Source organism: Borostomias antarcticus (assembly GCF_949987555.1).
Source record: "Borostomias antarcticus genome assembly, chromosome: 12".
Classification (NCBI taxonomy): domain Eukaryota; kingdom Metazoa; phylum Chordata; class Actinopteri; order Stomiiformes; family Stomiidae; genus Borostomias; species Borostomias antarcticus.
The window spans coordinates 22,077,324-22,097,978 of NC_140245.1; the positions used below are offsets into that span (position 1 = coordinate 22,077,324).

The 20,655-nt window shown below is 47.0% G+C and overlaps 1 protein-coding gene across 1 annotated transcript; it reads right to left on the minus strand.

Annotated features, from left to right (window-relative positions):
- Positions 1-6,221: 6,221 nt before the first annotated feature.
- cybb (cytochrome b-245, beta polypeptide (chronic granulomatous disease)) lies at positions 6,222-18,026 on the minus strand (the record flags this gene model as incomplete). The annotated part of the gene is made up of 13 exons (XM_084447018.1): positions 6,222-6,339; positions 7,904-8,028; positions 8,890-9,036; positions 9,590-9,752; positions 11,206-11,459; positions 11,773-11,865; positions 12,111-12,243; positions 13,070-13,251; positions 13,534-13,682; positions 13,848-13,932; positions 16,102-16,212; positions 17,799-17,891; positions 17,982-18,026. The coding sequence occupies 13 exons, from the start codon at positions 18,024-18,026 to the stop codon at positions 6,222-6,224; spliced, it is 1,698 nt and encodes a 565-aa protein (XP_084303144.1).
- Between the last annotated feature and the right edge of the window lie 2,629 nt (positions 18,027-20,655).

Sequence of the window (20,655 nt, forward strand, 5' to 3'; positions counted from 1 at the left end):
GAGAAATAAATTAATGAATGTAAGTAATGAGATAAGGAACGATAAATATTATAATAATATTAAGGCTGTCTCGCCTGTCTGGTAGGCCTGGCTTGTATGGCCGATTGCTTCGGCATGTCCAAACCTCGTTCGGGGACAACGACGGCGATGATGCCTTACCAATTATTGCAGTTTATTGGCTTTATAAATAGTTCGGGTCAGTAGCATCGGGCTACTGCATGGTTCCTTAGGGCAACGTACTGTAAATTGTCATCAATTGATACAAGCCATTGTGCTCTGCAATCTGCTGCGTGTGCGCGACTATCCTGGCTGTTTGGTTTAACGCGGTGCTTATTCCTTCCACCATTTCCGTTAGTCGCCTGCTCCTCCGCGGTGTTTGGGGCAGGGTTTACGGGCTTTTATTTCTAAATGTAAAAGGGATGTATGCTGCGCTGGTCACGCTTCAATGTCGGATGTGTCATTTTACGCTGCGTTGGGATCCTGCATTGCTCTTCGCATTTAGCCCTCTGCGTTATTTCAAAGACTAATCACCTGATTATAATGCTGCGTGCATGACATGATCGGTTTGTCGACTGGACGATGGATGGCGTGTTATGCGCGACGTGCAGTTCTCTATCGTCGCTAATATTTTGCGGGGCCCCTCAGTGGTCTAGGAAACGCTTCTCTTCTGCATAACGGTGCACCGTGTATTTATCAACTATGATCGTTCGTACATTCCGTTCGTCAATAATTCATGCGCTGCTCGCATGGCTGTCCGGGCAGGGGGAAATTCTTTTCCACGCATCCTCGTCCCCGGCTCAACGATCGAATCGCAGACTCGCTTCCCTGTTTGATTTACAGAGTTCTGCTGACTGTGCCCGGCTGCGGGCGGCCCTGTCCGGCCTGGTCTGCCTCTTCAGCGGATGGTTCTGGACCAAGCGATGCCTCGTGCCCTACTGTATCCGCTGCCCGATGCATGAGAGCTGGTCTGGCCCGGACCGCATTGACCAATGCAACTGCATTTCGCTGCGTTCTGCTCCACATTTGATGAACCTTCATGCCCGCTAGCGTTTCGGTTTCTCAGCATTTTATTGTCCATCGTGTTGGATCCTGACGGCTGCGGCCTCGATCGGTCGAAAGTGTCGTAGCAGGCGTACACATTCGCATGCGCTGCCTGGACCCCTTCATCGGCATACGAACGCTACCTGGGGCCCGGCGTCCACTACGTTCTGCTCCATATTCAATGTAAACGTCATGCCTGTGAATATTCAATACTATCAGCTTCATAGTTCATTGTGTCGTGTCTAGGCCTCAGTCGGTTAAGTGTATTGTTGCAGGTGTTCATTCCTCATGCGATGCCTGGACCCCTCCACCGTTTCTCTGCTGGGGAACCGATCCGTCCAGCTCCTCTTTAATGGCATCACGAAGAGCATCCCCAAGGCATGGATATACGTCTTCCCTTCACTCCTTCGCTCGTTCATCGGTTAATCGCACGGTTAAGGCAGGGGTGTTTTGGTGGTCACTCGTGTTTAATGTTAGAAACAGTCATTCTTGCAGCTTTCTATGGGTTCCTTAAGGTCGGTGAATATTCTACACGCACATTGTCATTCAACCCCGCGCACGACCTCACTCGGGCAGATGTCACGTTGCACGTGCGCTATTTCGTCCTGCACCTAAAGCATTCAAAGGCGGACAGAGCTGGTGCCGGCGTGACCGTTTATTATCAGGCAATAACACCTTGTTTTGTCCTCTGTCCTCCATGAGCTCCTACCTGACGAGCAGACCCCAGGCCGGTGAGGAGGAGCCCCTCTTCATAACAAGAGAGGCAAAGCCCATGACCGGAGCCTGGTTTGCCGCCAGACTCCGCGCCCTCTGCCGGGCGTGCGGGCTCCCACCGGACCGGTACACTGCACACTCCCTCCGTATAGGAGCGGCAACCACCGCCGCCGCCATCGCCCCGGTGTCTACCCTGAAGTCCATGGGCCGTTGGTCCTCGTCTGCTTATGAACGCTACCTACGGCCCGGAGTCCAGGACATTCTGGATGCCCAGAGAGCTATGAGTGGACTGTGACATTGGGTTGGGGGGCTACTGCGTATTCAGGTGGTCATGTGGCTGGTGCACTATTAAATGTTGTCTGGCTCATCAGTCAGAGCGCTCTCCGTCAACCCTTCTGCGCATGCGGGCCGCGGAGTTGCTGGTGTGTTCTTGGGGGGTAGTTTGCAGGTATTCCACCAGCGTCGGCCGGTGGATGCCAGAGTAGCCGCTAGCTGGTCTCTGTGGCTTTCCATGGCGGGCGCCATGGACGCAGAGACACGAGGCTGTATGTCCCGCGGAACCCACGAAGCGTCGGCCCGTGGGGACCAGGGACTATAATGTACAGCAGTCCTCCTGTGGCACTCTTTGACGGTCTTAGTGGGCTGAGTTACCTCCGAGCGTCTTCCCGATCGCGGCCCACTCTGATCGTCATTGAAGCAGGGGGCTAGATGCCGTTCCCCCTTCCTGGCTCTCTGGGCCAAGGGCTTGGCCCAGAGGGGGGGAACACCTAGATTGCCTCCCCCTGCTAACGCGATTTCCACGCCGGTGGAAGGCAGGGGGCCCCCCGGACAGAGCACACCGCCAAAAATTCATATGCATGTATTATGCCGCTTGTATAATAAATGTTCAAATTTGACAAAAGTGATCTCGGCTGAAATGAAGTCAACGACGCAAATTCAGCCGAGGCACGTACGTCACGGCCGGGGGGTCAGCAGAGGTTAATCAGTCACGCATGACGCAGCACCAGCTGACTAGCTGTCATAGCATTGGTCAGCTCACTAGAGCGCATGTATTTAAGCTGTCAAAACATGTCATTGTTCGCGCTTGCCATTACTGCTGGTTGTGCATTGCATGCTCGCCCCACCTCCTCCCCTGCTCCTCCTGCGTATGTCGATGTCATCTGTTGTCATCGTTGCTCTCTGTCCGGGGTAGTTTGCAGGTATTCCACCAGCGTCGGCCGGTGGATGCCAGAGTAGCCGCTAGCTGGTCTCTGTGGCTTTCCATGGCGGGCGCCATGGACGCAGAGACACGAGGCTGTATCTCCCGCGGAACCCACGAAGCGTCGGCCCGTGGGGACCAGGGACTATAATGTACAGCAGTCCTCCTGTGGCACTCTTTGACGGTCTTAGTGGGCTGAGTTACCTCCGAGCGTCTTCCCGATCGCGGCCCACTCTGATCGTCATTGAGGCAGGGGGCTAGATGCCGTTCCCCCTTCCTGGCTCTCTGGGCCAAGGGCTTGGCCCAGAGGGGGGGAACACCTAGATTGCCTCCCCCTGCTAACGCGATTTCCACGCCGGTGGAAGGCAGGGGGCCCCCCGGACAGAGCACACCGCCAAAAATTCATATGCATGTATTATGCCGCTTGTATAATAAATGTTCAAATTTGACAAAAGTGATCTCGGCTGAATATCTATTTTTTCAAACTGAACATATTACATATTTCTTATCCTTGTTTTATAAATTTAATACCATTAATTATACAGTGAGGAAGGTCAGGTGGGACTATGCCGCCATCAGCAGCAGTGTGCACCAGAAGCTGAGATGTTCTGATTTGAGTGCCCTCAAGAACATCATTATAGTCTACTTTATTTGACTCAGACTATGCACAACGCAAATACAGCATAGCCTACATCTAACTGTCTAACTATAAAGGCAGGAATATATGTCTGTATTTAACTCTCATTTATTTGCATTTGAAACATTTGCCAACAGGACCACACAGCTGGCAGAAGTAAGAGGTAGTTCTGTGCTGTGTGCAAAAGGGACACTGTACTTCCTGATATCAACCAATAGTTACAATGCATGGATAGGCCACAGAAATAGCAGGATGTTGCTACTGTCGGACAAATCCTACTGCGTTTCCTTTGTTATGCTGCCTTTGGGTATCTTCCCACAAGGGTGTGCTACGCCCCTTACAAACAGAGACCACACTTTCATTCATATTTTAGTTTTTAACTTCTCCATTGATAGTTCAGACAAATCTGGAGAAAAGTAGCCTACAATACGATACCTTACAAATTATGTTTGCATCTGAAATAGTCTGGAAAAAGCATACAAATATCTACAAAAATAATATTTTTGAGCAATTAACAAAACATGAAATTACAGTGGTTATTCTGTCCAGTGTTGGGCAAGTTACTTAATAAAAGTAATCAAATAAAGCTAGATTATTTTCTCTAAATTGTAATTAGATGACTTTACTGATTTCTCTCTGAAAAGTAATTGTATTACACTTTTGAGCTACTTTCTAAAACCAGATTATAGAAGTGCTGATCTAGGATCAGTTTTGCATCTTAGATCATAATAGAGTAGACACAACAAAATCTGATCCTATACCAGCACTCTTGGCACATCTCATCTGATGACATAAACATTCAGTTCAGCCGTGACTGTGGAGGCACATTTCAACCACATGAAAGGGAGCAGGCATACGCATGAGTAGCTCAAAGTAATCACATCTTTATTAGGTCAGTAACTGTAATGTGATTACTGAAAATTCAAATGTTATCCCTTACATTACAAGTTACTGGAAAAAGCAATCTGGTTCCAGTAATCTGGTACAGTACTTTGTAATCAGTGACTCCCAACACTGATTCCATCTGACGTTTCCATTATGATAAAAACAAAGAATTTGAATCTGAATTAAGAAGTTATAGGAACACTTACATTTATGATTAAAACTACAAGTATGCTACAGTCAACTTTCATGAATAGGCTATAAATAATGTCTTCAAATACAAATCTATAAAAAAAGAAACATTTGAAAATGTCCAATGTCAATCTTGCCATTTACGGACCCTTGTGCTTCTTGCAAAAGGGAGTTATTTCAAAGGTTTGTATATTTAAAAACCCAAAAACAAACTCAGAACCCAGTAGCCTACCTTACATAGCTGAATTACATTTTTTATTTTGTTAAATGTTTAAATGTATCAACACTGCATACAATAGATTTCATTAATAGCCAATACAATAGGATAATTGGTGATCATTTGGCAAAATAACATACTACATTAACAGTTTTGATGAAGGATGTTCTAAGCCACACATAAGCTACAAGCTTCATACAGTAACAACCAAAGCTGCTCAGCTCACATGGATTCATTTTAACACCCTGAACTCAAGTGTCACTAGCAACATTAGCAAGGTTTCCACTGGTGTTCTGCTGACCAATTCATTATCAAGGTTTCCACTGGGGTTCTGCTGACCAACTGAAGATCGAATAAACAACTAAATGTGTTAGAAACAGCAAATGGTAGAAATTCAACAGGAAATTCATACGTGTGTAGAAGAAATTCATACGTGTGTAGAAGAAATTCATACGTGTGTAGAAGAAATTCATACGTGTGGAGAAGAAATTCATACGTGTGGAGAAGAAATTCATACGTGTGGAGAAGAAATTCATACATGTAGAAGAAATTCTAGTAACTCAAGTGTTTTTGGCAACAAGTGTACTGTAAGCAAAATGAAATCAATCACAATTACATTCTGAGAGGAATTTCCAATGTCCTTTAGGACTCACGTGTCACAGCAGCGGTAAGCATAGCCGTATAAGCAGCGGTAAGCATAGCCTATAAGGGAAGAACGTGTTTTTAACTGGGATTTACAGTTGTATTTTGCAGAAGAACAAAGGTTGGTAAATACTGTTGTTTCTTCACATGTTTGTGCAAGAAAGTCTGTGATTCTTTCCCACATGAAAAGGACTGAAGGGGAAGATCAGAATCCCGACGAACATTAGCTGACTAGTCAATCCTCCCAACATGGCCAGTGAATGACAAATGTGTACAATTCTGTATGACTTTGATTTAAAGTTTGGTTTAAATTAGATTTTTTTTGTTAATTTGAGTTTGCTGTTTCATTAATCATGACAATTCCCAGAAAGCTCACCCAGTCATTCATCTTAAAGGAGATAGAAGTGGATGTGAGCAGTTACTCACAGAATTGTACACATTTGTCATTCACTGACCATGTTGAGAGGAAGAGGAAAAAGGACAATAATTTAAGGAGAGAAACACTTCAACATGTTGTATCAATTTAATAACTAGATTGCCATGTACCTGAATGAAATCCCAATCATAATAAGAAATGACATCATGGGCGTATTGACCATTTAGGGAGATATACTCATCCCTCTGGAGATGTATACTCATCCCTCTGGAGATGTATACTCATCCCTCTGGTTGGTGCCATGGTTTAGCAGCTTGAAGGCTTAGAAATTCTCCTTGTTGAATATGAACTCCACCCCGGCCTCAGAGTGGGACAGGCACTGCTTCTCCAGGGCTTTCCCAAGCTGGGTGGGGCCACAGAGGAACACGCCCACCTTAGATCTGAGGGGTCAGGAACACAACACGTTACAGGACACGCATGAGTATGAACCAGACACACAACACATTACAGGACACGCATGAGTATGAACCAGACACACAACACGTTACAGGACACGCATGAGTATGAACCAGACACACAACACGTTACAGGACACGCATGAGTATGAACCAGACACACAACACGTTACAGGACACGCATGAGTATGAACCAGACACACAACACGTTACAGGAAACGCATGAGTATGAACCAGACACACAACACGTTACAGGACACGCATGAGTATGAACCAGACACACAACACATTACAGGACACGCATGAGAATGAACCAGACACACAACACGTTACAGGACACGCATGAGTATGAACCAGACACACAACACGTTACAGGACACGCATGAGTATGAACCAGACACACAACACGTTACAGGACACGCATGAGTATGAACCAGACACACAACACATTACAGGACACGCATGAGAATGAACCAGACACACAAACTGTTACAGGACACACATGAGTATGAACCAGACACACAACATGTTACAGGACACGCATGAGTATGAACCAGACACACAAACTGTTACAGGTCACGCATGAGAATGAACCAGACACACAACACGTTACAGGACACGCATGAGAATGAACCAGACACACAACACGTTACAGGACACGCATGAGAATGAACCAGACACACAACATGTTACAGGACATGCATGAGAATGAACCAGACACACAACACGTTACAGGACACGCATGAGTATGAACCAGACACACAACACGTTACAGGACACGCATGAGTATGAACCAGACACACAACACGTTACAGGACACGCATGAGAATGAACCAGACACACAACACGTTACAGGACACGCATGAGTATGAACCAGACACACAAACTGTTACAGGACACACATGAGTATGAACCAGACACACAACACGTTACAGGACACGCATGAGAATGAACCAGACACACAACATGTTACAGGACACGCATGAGAATGAACCAGACACACAACACGTTACAGGACACGCATGAGTATGAACCAGACACACAACACATTACAGGACACACATGAGTATGAACCAGACACACAACACATTACAGGACACACATGAGTATGAACCAGACACACAACACGTAACAGGACACGCATGAGTATGAACCAGACACACAACACGTTACAGGACACGCATGAGAATGAACCAGACACACAACAGAGATGGATGTGGACCATCACACCTCTGAAAGGGGCTGAACCAGCACTCACTCAGGGTGATTCTGTAGGGTTAGGGCTAAGGGTTGAGGGTTGAGGGTTGAGGGTTAGGGTTAGGGGCTGGAAGCGGCTGGACCAGCACTCACCCTGGGTGATTCTGTAGGGTTAAGGGTTAAGGGTTAAGGGTTAAGGGTTGAGGGTTGAGGGTTGAGGGTTGAGGATTGAGGGTTGAGGGTTGAGGGTTGAGGGTTGAGGGTTGAGGGTTAAGGGTTAAGGGTTAAGGGTTGAGGGTTGAGGGTTAAGTCTTAAGGGTTAGGGTTAGGGTCTGGAAGGGGCTGAACTCACCCTGGGTGACTGCTTCCGATGGTGGTGAACTCGTTGTCCCAGTTGGGTTTCCCGTACAGGGTCTTCTGCTTCAGGCCTGTGATGGGGTCGTTCTCTGCTTCATGGTGAACTCTGAAGTGAGCAGCCTTTCATCAGGGGGAACAAGAACGTTGACTAAAACATTTGGTTCCTACTGGGGCTGTCAAATAAACGCTCATATATTGGGCTGTGATTATTCATGATTTTTTTTTAAATTAATAAACTAACCAACCAATTAATTAATCAATGAATTGTTTTTTCCCAGGCTTTCTCCTTGTGAGAAACCACTATCATCTTCTGTGTGACTTGGAGAAGGGATTTTGCGTACCAATGTAAAAGCTAGCTATGAGAAAGTGCAGGGTAACGAAAAAAACCTTTCACTAAAATAATGGATCACTTCCTCAAGACAGAGCAGAGGATGAGTGGTTATTAATGTTGTGAATGTTATAATGTAGCATAATGCTCGATAATTAGCATGTTTAGTATTCTGTAAGGAATCATTTAGTTAGGTTTATCCGGCCCGTAGACATTGTAAGAAATAATCTAAATCAGCCGTATATTGATATAAAGTGAAATTATGTTCATGTTGGACTGGAGGTTTAAGAGCATTTCGAGGGGCGTCTTTATGGCTTGTAGACCAACACTAAGGAGGTGTGTGTGTGTGTGTGTGTGTGTGTGTGTGTGTGTGTGTGTGTGTGTGTGTGTGTGTGTGTGTGTGTGTGTGTGTTACAGTCAGGCTGTTTCATGTCACCTATGGTTTTTCTTATGGTTTTAACCTTGACAACCGCCACTGGAATGACACAATTCTGAGTAAGTGGGATTAATTGAGTTAAATTTAATCTACAATAATGAGTTAACACATTCATTCTGACCACCCCAATACATCACATCTTGTGGCTCTAAATCCATGTGAATCCAGGAAGAGTGTGAGGATTGAGAGGCCTGCTGTCTGCTGTCGTGTGGCTCACCTCGGTCTCCTTCCAGCGGGTCAGGTAGATGTTGTAGCTGAGGAAGCCCTCCATGCCCTTCTCTGTCATCTGACCCTCCAGAGACTGCAGGAGGTCAGCGAACCACTCAAAGGCCTGTGTCTCTGGGCACAGCCAGTAGAAGTAGATCTGACCCAGGACAGCAATGGAAAGAGATAGTATTTCACACATTTCCATCAGTGAGAAATTAGCTGCCTTGAATGTGAAAATATATAACTTCACCAAAATATATAACTTCACCAAAATATATAACTTCACCACACATGTAAATGCATATGACAGCACTGAATATCTCACCCCCGGGTTATGGTTATGGTTAGGGTTAGGGTTATATATAGGGTTAGGGTTATGGTCATATATAGGGTTAGGGTTAGGGTTAGGGTTAGGCTAACCCTATATATATATATGTATATTATATGAACATAACCCACCCACACTGGTATCTTATCTTCATATCGTATGCTGTGATTATACACTGTATGTTTCCATGTGGCAAGTAAAGAACTGAATCTGACTGAGATATTTGGACAATGCAAGTGATGTGCTTTGATTCTAGGGTGAATGAGCAGCGCCTTTAAGTTCTGGTTATGAAATAGTGAGCTTTAAAGGAACATCATAGACTGACTAAATACTAATTACTCTTGAATGAAACCTTCTAAGCAAGCTTATGCAGCGCTCTCACCTTCTTGGTGAAGACATCTTTATTGTCTGCTATACGCTTGTACCACACTGATTTGAGGATGGAGGCGAAAGGTGTGACTCCGATGCCGGCGCCCACCAGCATGACCACCTCATAACGGAACACGTCTTCGCTGGCCGTGCCAAAGGGGCCGTCGATGGCCATACTAGACAGACAAGGAGACATGTCCAGTATTTTAGGGGGTGAGCTTCTTAACCCTTCTTCATTCACTGGATGAACTGATTAGTTTGGGATGGACTGATCTCTCTGGAAACCACTAACTCTTCTGGTCTCTACTCATCTCTCTTCTCTTGCATGATGCTTCCTGACTTCAATGTTTCTAATTACAACAGAAACCGTTGCATCCAACGTCCTGATTTCATAAAACCACTTCCTCTTCATGTTGACATGGCAACAGTCAGTGTTTGCCAACTTTAACCAAGTGAAGAGCAATTCATTAATTCATTTAGCATGTACGTTTGTATGACACTTGCACACAAACATGCACACATTTTTCTATAGATCGATCACTCATATTCAGTGTGAGATAGAGATGAAAACCATTCATCTTAAGCCAGTTGGCAGCATTTGCAACTGAATTGTCATCATACACAAGTAATCCAGTTATACTGTATGTTGTGGTGTTTACACCTACAGTACACACAATAAATTCTCAATACAATATGTGCAATGTTGAGATGAACTAAATGTGCTGTCCCATGCCAATGTCCAGATCCCACTGTGTGCTGCAACCAAATGAACATAAAATCTCTGACCCCTCCCCTGTGTGAGGTCTCTGACCCCTCCCCTGTGTGAGGTCTCTGACCCCTCCCCTGTGTGAGGTCTCTGACCCCTCCCCTGTGTGAGGTCTCTGACCCCTCCCCTGTGTGAGGTCTCCGGCCCCTCCCTGTGTGAGGTCTCTGGCCCCTCCCCTGTGTGAGGTCTCTGACCCCTCCCCTGTGTGAGGTCTCTGGCCCCTCCCCTGTGTGAGGTCTCTGACCCCTCCCCTGTGTGAGGTCTCTGGCCCCTCCCCTGTGTGAGGTCTCTGACCCCTCCCCTGTGTGAGGTCTCTGGCCCCTCCCCTGTGTGAGGTCTCCGGCCCCTCCCTGTGTGAGGTCTCTGACCCCTCCCCTGTGTGAGGTCTCTGGCCCCTCCCCTGTGTGAGGTCTCTGGCCCCTCCCCTGTGTGAGGTCTCTGGCCCCTCCCCTGTGTGAGTCTCCGGCCCCTCCCCTGTGTGAGGTCTCTGGCCCCTCCCCTGTGTGAGGTCTCCGGCCCCTCCCTGTGTGAGGTCTCTGGCCCCTCCCCTGTGTGAGGTCTCCGGCCCCTCCCCTGTGTGAGGTCTCCGGCCCCTCCCCTGTGTGAGGTCTCTGGCCCCTCCCCTGTGTGAGGTCTCTGGCCCCTCCCTGTGAGAGGTCTCTGACCCCTCCCCTGTGTGAGGTCTCTGGCCCCTCCCTGTGTGAGGTCTCTGGCCCCTCCCTGTGTGAGGTCTCTGGCCCCTCCCTGTGTGAGGTCTCCGGCCCCTCCCTGTGTGAGGTCTCTGGCCCCTCCCCTGTGTGAGGTCTCTGGCCCCTCCCTGTGTGAGGTCTCTGGCCCCTCCCTGTGTGAGGGCCACACTGTACCTGGGGAGTTTCCAGGCCTCCTGGGGCTCCTCCCGGTCGCCCACGCAGGCCTCATACAGCCCCTGCGTCCAGTCGCCCACGATGCGGATGTGCACGCTGAAGTGATCCTCCTCGGGGGCGGAGGTCATGGTGAAGGGATGCCACTCCAGCCGGGACACGGAGGGACACTGCATGGACACATACTGACCCACGTCCATCCGGAAGCCCTTCTTCTTCATCTGCAGCTCCAGGGTCTTGGAGGGGTGCATGACCACCTGAGGAGCCGGACAGGAAAACAACAAAGGACACGTAGCTCTATTTGTTCATCTGTCCACTTAAATTCAGTGATTTAATAGGATGGAATATGGTGGGATAGTGGTTCCTTAGAAAGACATCTTAATCTGATACAATATAGATAGATAAATACAGACCTTGGTGATGACCACTTTCTGATAGATAGATAGATAGATAGATAGATAGATAGATAGATAGATAGATAGATAGATAGATAGATAGATAGATAGATAGATAGATAGATAGATAGATAGATAGATAGATAGATAGATAGATAGATAGATAGATACAGACCTTGGTGATGACCACTTTCTGTTGTGAGCGATAGAAGCGGACCAGTCTCTCAAATACATACAGGATCATCGGACCCACGACCCACTTCCATGTCTGCAATAGAAAACAGTGGAGTATTAAAGCACACTACTGTATATTCAGTATTTAAGCACACTACTGTATATTCAGTATTTAAGCACACTACTGTATATTCAGTATTAAAGCACACTACTGTATATTCAGTATTTAAGCACACTACTGTATATTCAGTATTTAAGTGCACTACTGTATATTCAGTATTTAAGTGCACTACTGCATATTCATGTCTAAAATCCCAAGAACTAATCATTCTTGCTTACGCTGGCAGGGTTCCCAGCAAACTTGGGTATGGGGCAGAAGGTCTGGTTGAAGCCCCAGTCCTTCGTGCGGTCAGCACACTGCGCTGGTCTGTGCTCCTCTACGTTCTCAACCGTCTGTCCTCGGACAATCCGCCTGCGCTCAACACAAGACACAACATCACACTAGTGGCTCTACTGTCCAGGCAAGCCTGACTGCATGGAAAATGACCACATCTACAAATGTTTAGAGGCCCCAAAACGACTGATAGAGATCCCACCTCACACGACAGTAGCTGCTATTGCAGGTTTTAGGCCATATTGTAGTACACAACATATTTGTGTTACTTGTATGATCTTTTTTTGTAGACTTAAAGGGCAATGCTCGTTTTTGACACACGCCTTTCCCCACTTGCTCCAGCACGCATGCGCACAGGCCAGCGCGCAGACTGGCTATTCTCCGGCTCACATTCTCTGCGCTACGATCGGATTGTTGCTGACGAATGACGACGACAATATTCTCGGCACCAACAACGATCGTAGCGCAGAGAGAATAGCCAGTCTGCGCGCTGGCCTGTGCGCATGCGTGCTGGAGCAAGTGGGGAAAGGCGTGTAAAGATCATATTACAGAGGCTAAAGACCCCGTATTTGAAAACCACAACAATTGAGCGTTGAGGAATCTCAACTGTCGATTCATCCAATCTGATTGATGAAAACAACCGTTTAGCGGCCGAAAATAGATTTTGAGAAACTGCATTCTCGGTGCCCCGATCACCGTCATTACATGGATATACTGGCTCGCGCTGGATTTTAAATTTCTTCTACAGGCCTCCGAACTACACAAAAGTGATCTCGGTGAGTCAAACTTCTTATAATATGTCGTAAATAAGGTCCAGGTTGTCAAAAACGAGCATTGCCCTTTAAAAGTACACTGACTGTGACCCAGTCTGTCTGTCTTATTCCCATGATGAGACATGACTCACCCGACACCATGTAAGACCAGGCCGATGAAGAAGATCACAAAGAGATGGTGGGTGTACCAGAAGACCTCAAAGTATGACCTCCGAATGACCTCCATGGATGATGTTATGATCAGGATGAGAGCCAAGGTGATGGCCACGCCCGTTAGTCCTGCGATGGTGGTGAACATCACGATAGTCTGGCTCTGGGTCAAGGAAGAGAAGATTGTAGACGGCAAGACTGTTTGTAAATGACCAAACCACAAAAAGTAAACTATTTTTATTGAACTAATGATGTTAAGCACAGTTTGTTTTGCGTGTGGCGGCGCCGGCTCGGTGGAAAACGCTCAGACGCAGCAGCTGAGGACAATGTGTGTGATGAACGGCTGAAGGTTTAGAGATTCCCTTAAAAGGTTAAAAGGTTGCTTGTCTGGTCTCAGATGCACCAAGCAGGTAGTCCAACAGGAAGTGAAAGTCAGAAGACTCACGGTCTCGTTGCTCCTGATCGGGTTCAGGAAGGCGGCGTTGTCCCCGTTACCGATCTGAGACAGGAAGTGAGGCAGGTCGCTGCTGTTTCCGACCAGCTGGGCCTCCATGTACCACTCAAAGTTAAACAGGTGGGCGATGATGTGGACCGCTAGTCATCACAGAGGGAGGAAAGGACAACGACTGGTGAGACTAGTGTTTTCATCTACACTAAAACATCATCATGTTTGGACATCCTGCTCACTTGGATGACTCTGTTGGTGCTCTGGCGTCCAAAATGTTTCTGCTTTAAAAAGCATTGGTTTTAAAGCAGTACCTGTGTGAAAGGCGATCATGTAAGCCACCAGTTTGTGAAAAGTCAGGCTTCTGTCCAGTTGCCGGGCAGCTGTGCGACTGCAATACTAAACGGGATGAAAATGATTCAGTGAATGTATGTCCATACAGTATATACTATGTTATCTACTCTCCATACAGTATATACTATGTTATCTACCCTCCATACAGTATATACTATGTTATCTACTCTCCATACAGTATATACTATGTTATCTACCCTCCATACAGTATATACTACGTTATCTACCCTCCATACAGTATATACTATGTTATCTACTCTCCATACAGTATATACTATGTTATCTACTCTCCATACAGTATATACTATGTTATCTACCCTCCATACAGTATATACTATGTTATCTACTCTCCATACAGTATATACTATGTTATCTACCCTCCATATAGTATATACTATGTTATCTACTCTCCATACAGTATATACTATGTTATCTACCCTCCATACAGTATATACTACGTTATCTACCCTCCATACAGTATATACTATGTTATCTACCCTCCATACAGTATATACTATGTTATCTACTCTCCATACAGTATATACTATGTTATCTACCCTCCATACAGTATATACTATGTTATCTACCCTCCATACAGTATATACTACGTTATCTACCCTCCATACAGTATATACTACGTTATCTACCCTCCATACAGTATATTCTGACATGTGATGCATCAATAATCCTGTCAAAGCTTAAACATGTGCAGTATATTGTATATATTGTATAACTGCAAACTTGTATCTGCATTGCAGGGAATATAAATAATGACTACTTTCACACAGCCAATCAGACACAAGGGTTCAGGAGCGTCACGGCGCCCAGAGTAGATGTTCTCTAGGGGTGGGAGGGGCCTCCTGTGACAGACCGGGCCGGTCTCACCCCCCCTCTGTGGACCGGGCCGGTCTCACCCCCCTCTGTGGAGTTCTGCGGGTGTGCGTGGGGCAGTTGCCGCCCTGTTCTGTGACCGGTCAGGTCCACACCACGCTGTCCACTAAGACCGGTCAGTTCCACACCACGCTGTCCACTAAGACCGGTCAGGTCCACACCACGCTGTTCACTAGGACGTGCTCTGAGTCGTGGTGGGGACAGACCATGCTGTCCACTAGGACGTGCTCTGAGTCGTGGTGGGGACAGACCATACTGTCCACTAGGACGTGCTCTGAGTCGTGGTGGGGACAGACCATGCTGTCCACTAGGACGTGCTCTGGGTCGTGGTGGGGACATACCATGCTGTCCACTAGGACGTGCTCTGAGTCGTGGTGGGGACAGACCATGCTGTCCACTAGGACGTGCTCTGAGTCGTGGTGGGGACAGACCATGCTGTCCACTAGGACGTGCTCTGGGTCGTGGTGGGGACAGACCATGCTGTCCACTAGGACGTGCTCTGAGTCGTGGTGGGGACAGACCATACTGTCCACTAGGACGTGCTCTGAGTCGTGGTGGGGACAGACCATACTGTCCACTAGGACGTGCTCTGAGTCGTGGTGGGGACAGACCATGCTGTCCACTAGGACGTGCTCTGAGTCGTGGTGGGGACAGACCAGAGCAGCTCAGATGTCAGAGGACATACAGAGGCTGGTGGGCCTGCTTGACCATGATGGTGGTGAGCAGGTCAGGGTAGTAATCTGAATGAGCGAGGGTCAGAGTGTGTTTAAATGAGCGAGGGTCAGAGTGTGCTCACCTGCCTGGTCAGAGGGTCAGAGTGTGCTCACCTGCCTGGTCAGAGGGTCAGAGTGTGCTCACCTGGATGGTCAGAGGGTCAGAGTGTGCTCACCTGGATGGTCAGAGGGTCAGAGTGTGCTCACCTGCCTGGTCAGAGGGTCAGAGTGTGCTCACCTGCCTGGTCAGAGGGTCAGAGTGTGCTCACCTGCCTGGTCAGAGGGTCAGAGTGTGCTCACCTGCCTGGTCAGAGGGTCAGAGTGTGCTCACCTGCCTGGTCAGAGGGTCAGAGTTTGCTCACCTGGATGGTCAGGGGGTCAGAGTGTGCTCACCTGCCTGGTCAGAGGGTCAGAGTGTGCTCACCTGCCTGGTCAGAGGGTCAGAGTGTGCTCACCTGCCTGGTCAGAGGGTCAGAGTGTGCTCACCTGGATGGTCAGAGGGTCAGAGTGTGCTCACCTGCCTGGTCAGGGGGTCAGAGTGTGCTCACCTGGATGGTCAGAGGGTCAGAGTGTGCTCACCTGCCTGGTCAGAGGGTCAGAGTGTGCTCACCTGGATGGATCCGCGCAGGAAGGAGAGAAGATTCCGGCAGACGGGCAGCAGGATCAACATGCAGTTGAAGTTGAGGGCGGCAGCGGGCGCCCTGGCCCAGGGGAGGGCTTGCTAGAGGGGGGGGGGCAGAGTGGTCAGGGCAGGGTAGGGCTTGCTAGAGGGGGGGGGGCAGAGTGGTCAGGGCAGGGTACTGAGGGCACACCCCCATTCCTCCATCTCACATAACATCATGAGTCATCCACAATCAAACTACAGCTGATTATTGGCCTACATGTTGGTGGTGGTTGCAAAGTGATAGCATGTACAGTACGGCTGATTTGTTATGATTTTGTTTTTAGTTTAAAACTTTAGACGGTTGGTGTAGCGCCACCATCAGGACTATTGGCCCCCTATGCCAGTTGGGGACTTCTGGCTTAGGACTGGACCTGTGTGCAAAGTCTGGTGATTTTCCTGAATGGGAAGTCAGACTTCCTGGGAAGAAGATTCACAATATTGGGAAATACAAGAGGGACCAGCAGCTGACTCTGCCTGGGCCCTAGTGAGTGAGGCGGGGCCATGGAGGTATGGGCGGGGCCATGGAGGTATGGGCGGGGCCATGGAGGTATGAGCGGGGCCATGGAGGTATGGGCGGGGCCATGGAGGTATGAGCGGGGCCATGGAGGTATGGGCGGGGCCATGGAGGTATGGGCGGGGCCATGGAGGTGTGGGCGGGGCCATGGAGGTATGAGCGGGGCCATGGAGGTATGGGCGGGGCCATGGATGTATGGGCGGGGCCATGGATGTGTGGGCGGGGCCATGGATGTATGGGCGGGGCCATGGAGGTATGGGCGGGGCTCTGCTACAGACGGGAGCTTCCGCCAGACAGCTGGTGTCATTGGAGCCGTCTCCATGGCGCGGGCACAAATGGCGAGGACGTCCTACTAGAACATCCGTGGACATAATCAGGAGGGATGCGGGAGGAGAGACCAGCGGTGAGACCGCCAGGTGTGTGGAGGACCAGGATAAATGGAGACCAAGATGGGAGGCCCGTCTGTGTACGACCTGATGATGATGATGATGATGATGTGTGTGTGTGTGTGTGTGTGTGTGTGTGTGTGTGTGTGTGTGTGTGTGTGTGTGTGTGTGTGTGTGTGTGTGTGTGTGTGTTTGTCTGTTAGCAGGATTACGCAAAAACTACTGGACCGATTTTCACTGAAAAAGTGTCTTTCACACAGGGGATGAAGAAGACCTCAGAGGAAAGAACGAGAGATACATTGTAATTGACAAAGAGGCACACACACACACACACACACACACACACACACTCACACACACACACACACACACACACACACTCACACACACACACACACACACATATATGACAGACTGGGACAGTTTCACTTCTGACTGTAGCCACCTGTGAGGCTCACTTTGTCAACCATGTGCAAACCTGTCAGCCAGCTCAACCACAGACTTTAGAGCCATGCTTTCAGACTGTTTTTAGCTGAATTCTTTGTCACAAAGGCAAAGCATATATAAAAATTAAAAATACTATTACAATTGAACACACCTGTAAATACTGCTCTAAATAAAAGTATAATGTGTAAAATACATGATTTACAACACAAATACTTCTAACAAAAGCACTTGCTATATTGACCATACCAAGGGATAGAGTGACACAAATGCATTTCACGTTCTCTGTGCAGACTCACCCCGAGGAGAACCCTGGTGTAGAACCATCTCTCGGTGAGGAAGGCTCGGTAGAACTGGACAAACAGGAACCCGTTGATTCCCAGCCACAGCAGCTGAGACAAAAAACAAAAATCACCTCTTTAAAATGGGGCATGAATCCCAGGACTGAAATGTAGCACCAAAGACCGATTTTATAGACTCACAATGACAAAGATGGACAGTCCCTCGTTGGCAGCAAAGTTGCCCATTATTAGAAGAGAGGTGAGATGCTCAGTGTGAAGATGTCTAAGAGAGAGAGTGATGTGAGATGGAGTGATGTGAGTTTATAGAATCAAACAGGGAAGTGTTCTAAACTCAGGTTCAGTTCTGACCACAATGCCCCAGAGGGGTGTGTCTCAACAGTAGGCTGGGGGTGAGGTTTACTGTCACCACGGTCCTTCCTTTAGCAAGACATGTCCAAAGTAAACCAGGCCAGGTCAAGCCTGGCTTTGGGTGAGGCTGTCTTGTTTCTCTTGAGGAGTGATTAGTAGGAGGTAATCAGCTAGCCATGCCACCCAAATAGCTGTGAACTGAAATGACATGAAATAATGTCTGATGAATTAAGTTATTAAATAAAGGTTTAAAATAAAGCTAAAATATGTTTTTGTCACCTGGACACATCAGTTCCAATGCTTCCAACGCTAATCCAGCACAATAAGAGCGGGATAGCCAGTTAGATCATGAGCTCACAAGTAGCAGACGCCTCCATAACATTAACGGTAAGTGTTGGTGGTTAAAGCATTAAAACAATGATCAATAAAACACTTTATATACAGTACACTACACAAGTATTCTGAAACACAATGATTTATAGTGTTGCTTTTTGGTCTTGACTTCTTACTTCAAGACTCAGGACTCAAGATCTGTTTATTGCCATGGATATGGTTCACACACACTAGGAATGTGACTAGGGTGAAGGCATACGCTGCTGTAGAGGACAGGGTTCAGTTCAGGACAAGTCAAAGACATAACAGTACAATCAGTACAAAAAACAGTGTAATAGTGAAGGTGCGTTCGTTCGTTTGTTTGTTTGCGCCACCTTAGCAGAGGAAGTGGTGGTTAAATGGGGTCACAGTGAATCATGCTGCAGAAGTGGAGAATTAACACAGAAGAAGTGAAACCGATCGACCATAACCTGCATCTGTAATACGTTTCTTAAACAGGAAATCAGACTGTTGGATAATGTATATTACCTAAATGAATATGTACAGTGTATTACTGTACCTACAATATTGATATTTTTTCATCATAGTTCAATGGGGTTTTGTTCAAACTACTGTTGAATCTCTTTGTCTTTTATTATTGTCCTTGATTAGCTCTGCGTTGTGTTTTCTTGTTTCCAATAAAAGACGGACCCCCAATCTCTAGATATACCACACAGTCCAGTGTCTCCTTTCTCAGGTGTTCCAAATGAATCTCTCCAACACGGGATTTGAGCCTCAGCAAAAGCGATTTATTACAGAAGGTTTGACATACAAAAGACGATGGCATGCCTCATGTACAGTTGACCTCTCTGGATGCTGGCTGAACCCAAATCGAAGCACATTCAAACTGAATAGTGGTTTTAACACTTGGAGAAGGGGGGTGTCCCACACCCCCCTCCTTCCTTCTACACAAAGCTGTCTCTCTCTTCTAAAAAGACGGCCTTGAAGCAAAGATAGGATGAGGCGCCTGACGCTCTGACGTATCTAAACAGTCGGTGTTTGTACACCACATGTGAGCATGTCACCCTTGACCTAGGTAACATGTAAATCTGTCCGGTGGAGACACGTCCTCTCCTTAGAACCAGGCTTACACATATTCAGATTAACATTTCTTGATACAGCCAGCTCTATACATTTTCATCACTACCCTGTATGTGTGACTGAGGAGGTGTGAGTATGCAAAATAGGCCTGCAGTACCAGCACATTTTAAATCATATTGTTATTTGTGATGACATCTTATTGTATAACATTGTTTTTATTGTTGCTGCTTGTTCTGTAATCTTGGCTACATTGAAAATGAGGTCCTGTCCCTCAACTGTATTCCCGAGAAACTAAATAAAGGTGAAGATGATGATGATGACATGACAGATCTTGACATGCTTTTTGCTTCTGTACAACCAAGGAAAGATATGCACTCAAGACACTTCCTCAATATACCGATAGCTCCACAAGACATATTCAATCTCTTGACCTGCACAAAAGCTTGTAGCAAAAGATAAAATATGATTGTCCTGAGTCATGCCTACAGAACATTTCTACAAAACATGCCTACAGAACGTGTGTGTGTGTGTGTGTTGGAAGGGATGAATCTGTCAGATATGGTATCTGTCATTTAAACACTATATTAAAGTTGCCGTATGTACAGTAACTTCTGCACTATGAGCAGGCAAAGACCATGCTATATATAGAGGTCAATATATTATCCTTATAGAGGTCAATACATCTCAGTGTATTTGACAAATACCCAAATTGAGTTAATCCATTATTATGTTTTGTTTGACAGCCCTATAATCAATATTAACCCAAATAACCCAGAGCCAGGGCACGCTATGCCATGCCCAGTAGACAGGATCAATACCTCACATGCTGCATCAAATATCTACTCTTAAAATCCACAGACAGATTGAAATTGGACATGTACACTTCATGTTGATTAGAGTAAAAACTATAGATATGTTGCTGAGATATGAATAACTTCCATCCCTGGTCCATCCTAAATAACTCAATATTAGTCTCCCACACGTCGGCATCTATTACAAATGAAGGGTTATTGCTTTATATCATATACTAAGAAAGTGAGATGGGAGTGCAAACTGGTGTTGATTGGTAGAGATGGGAGAGCAGACTGGTGCT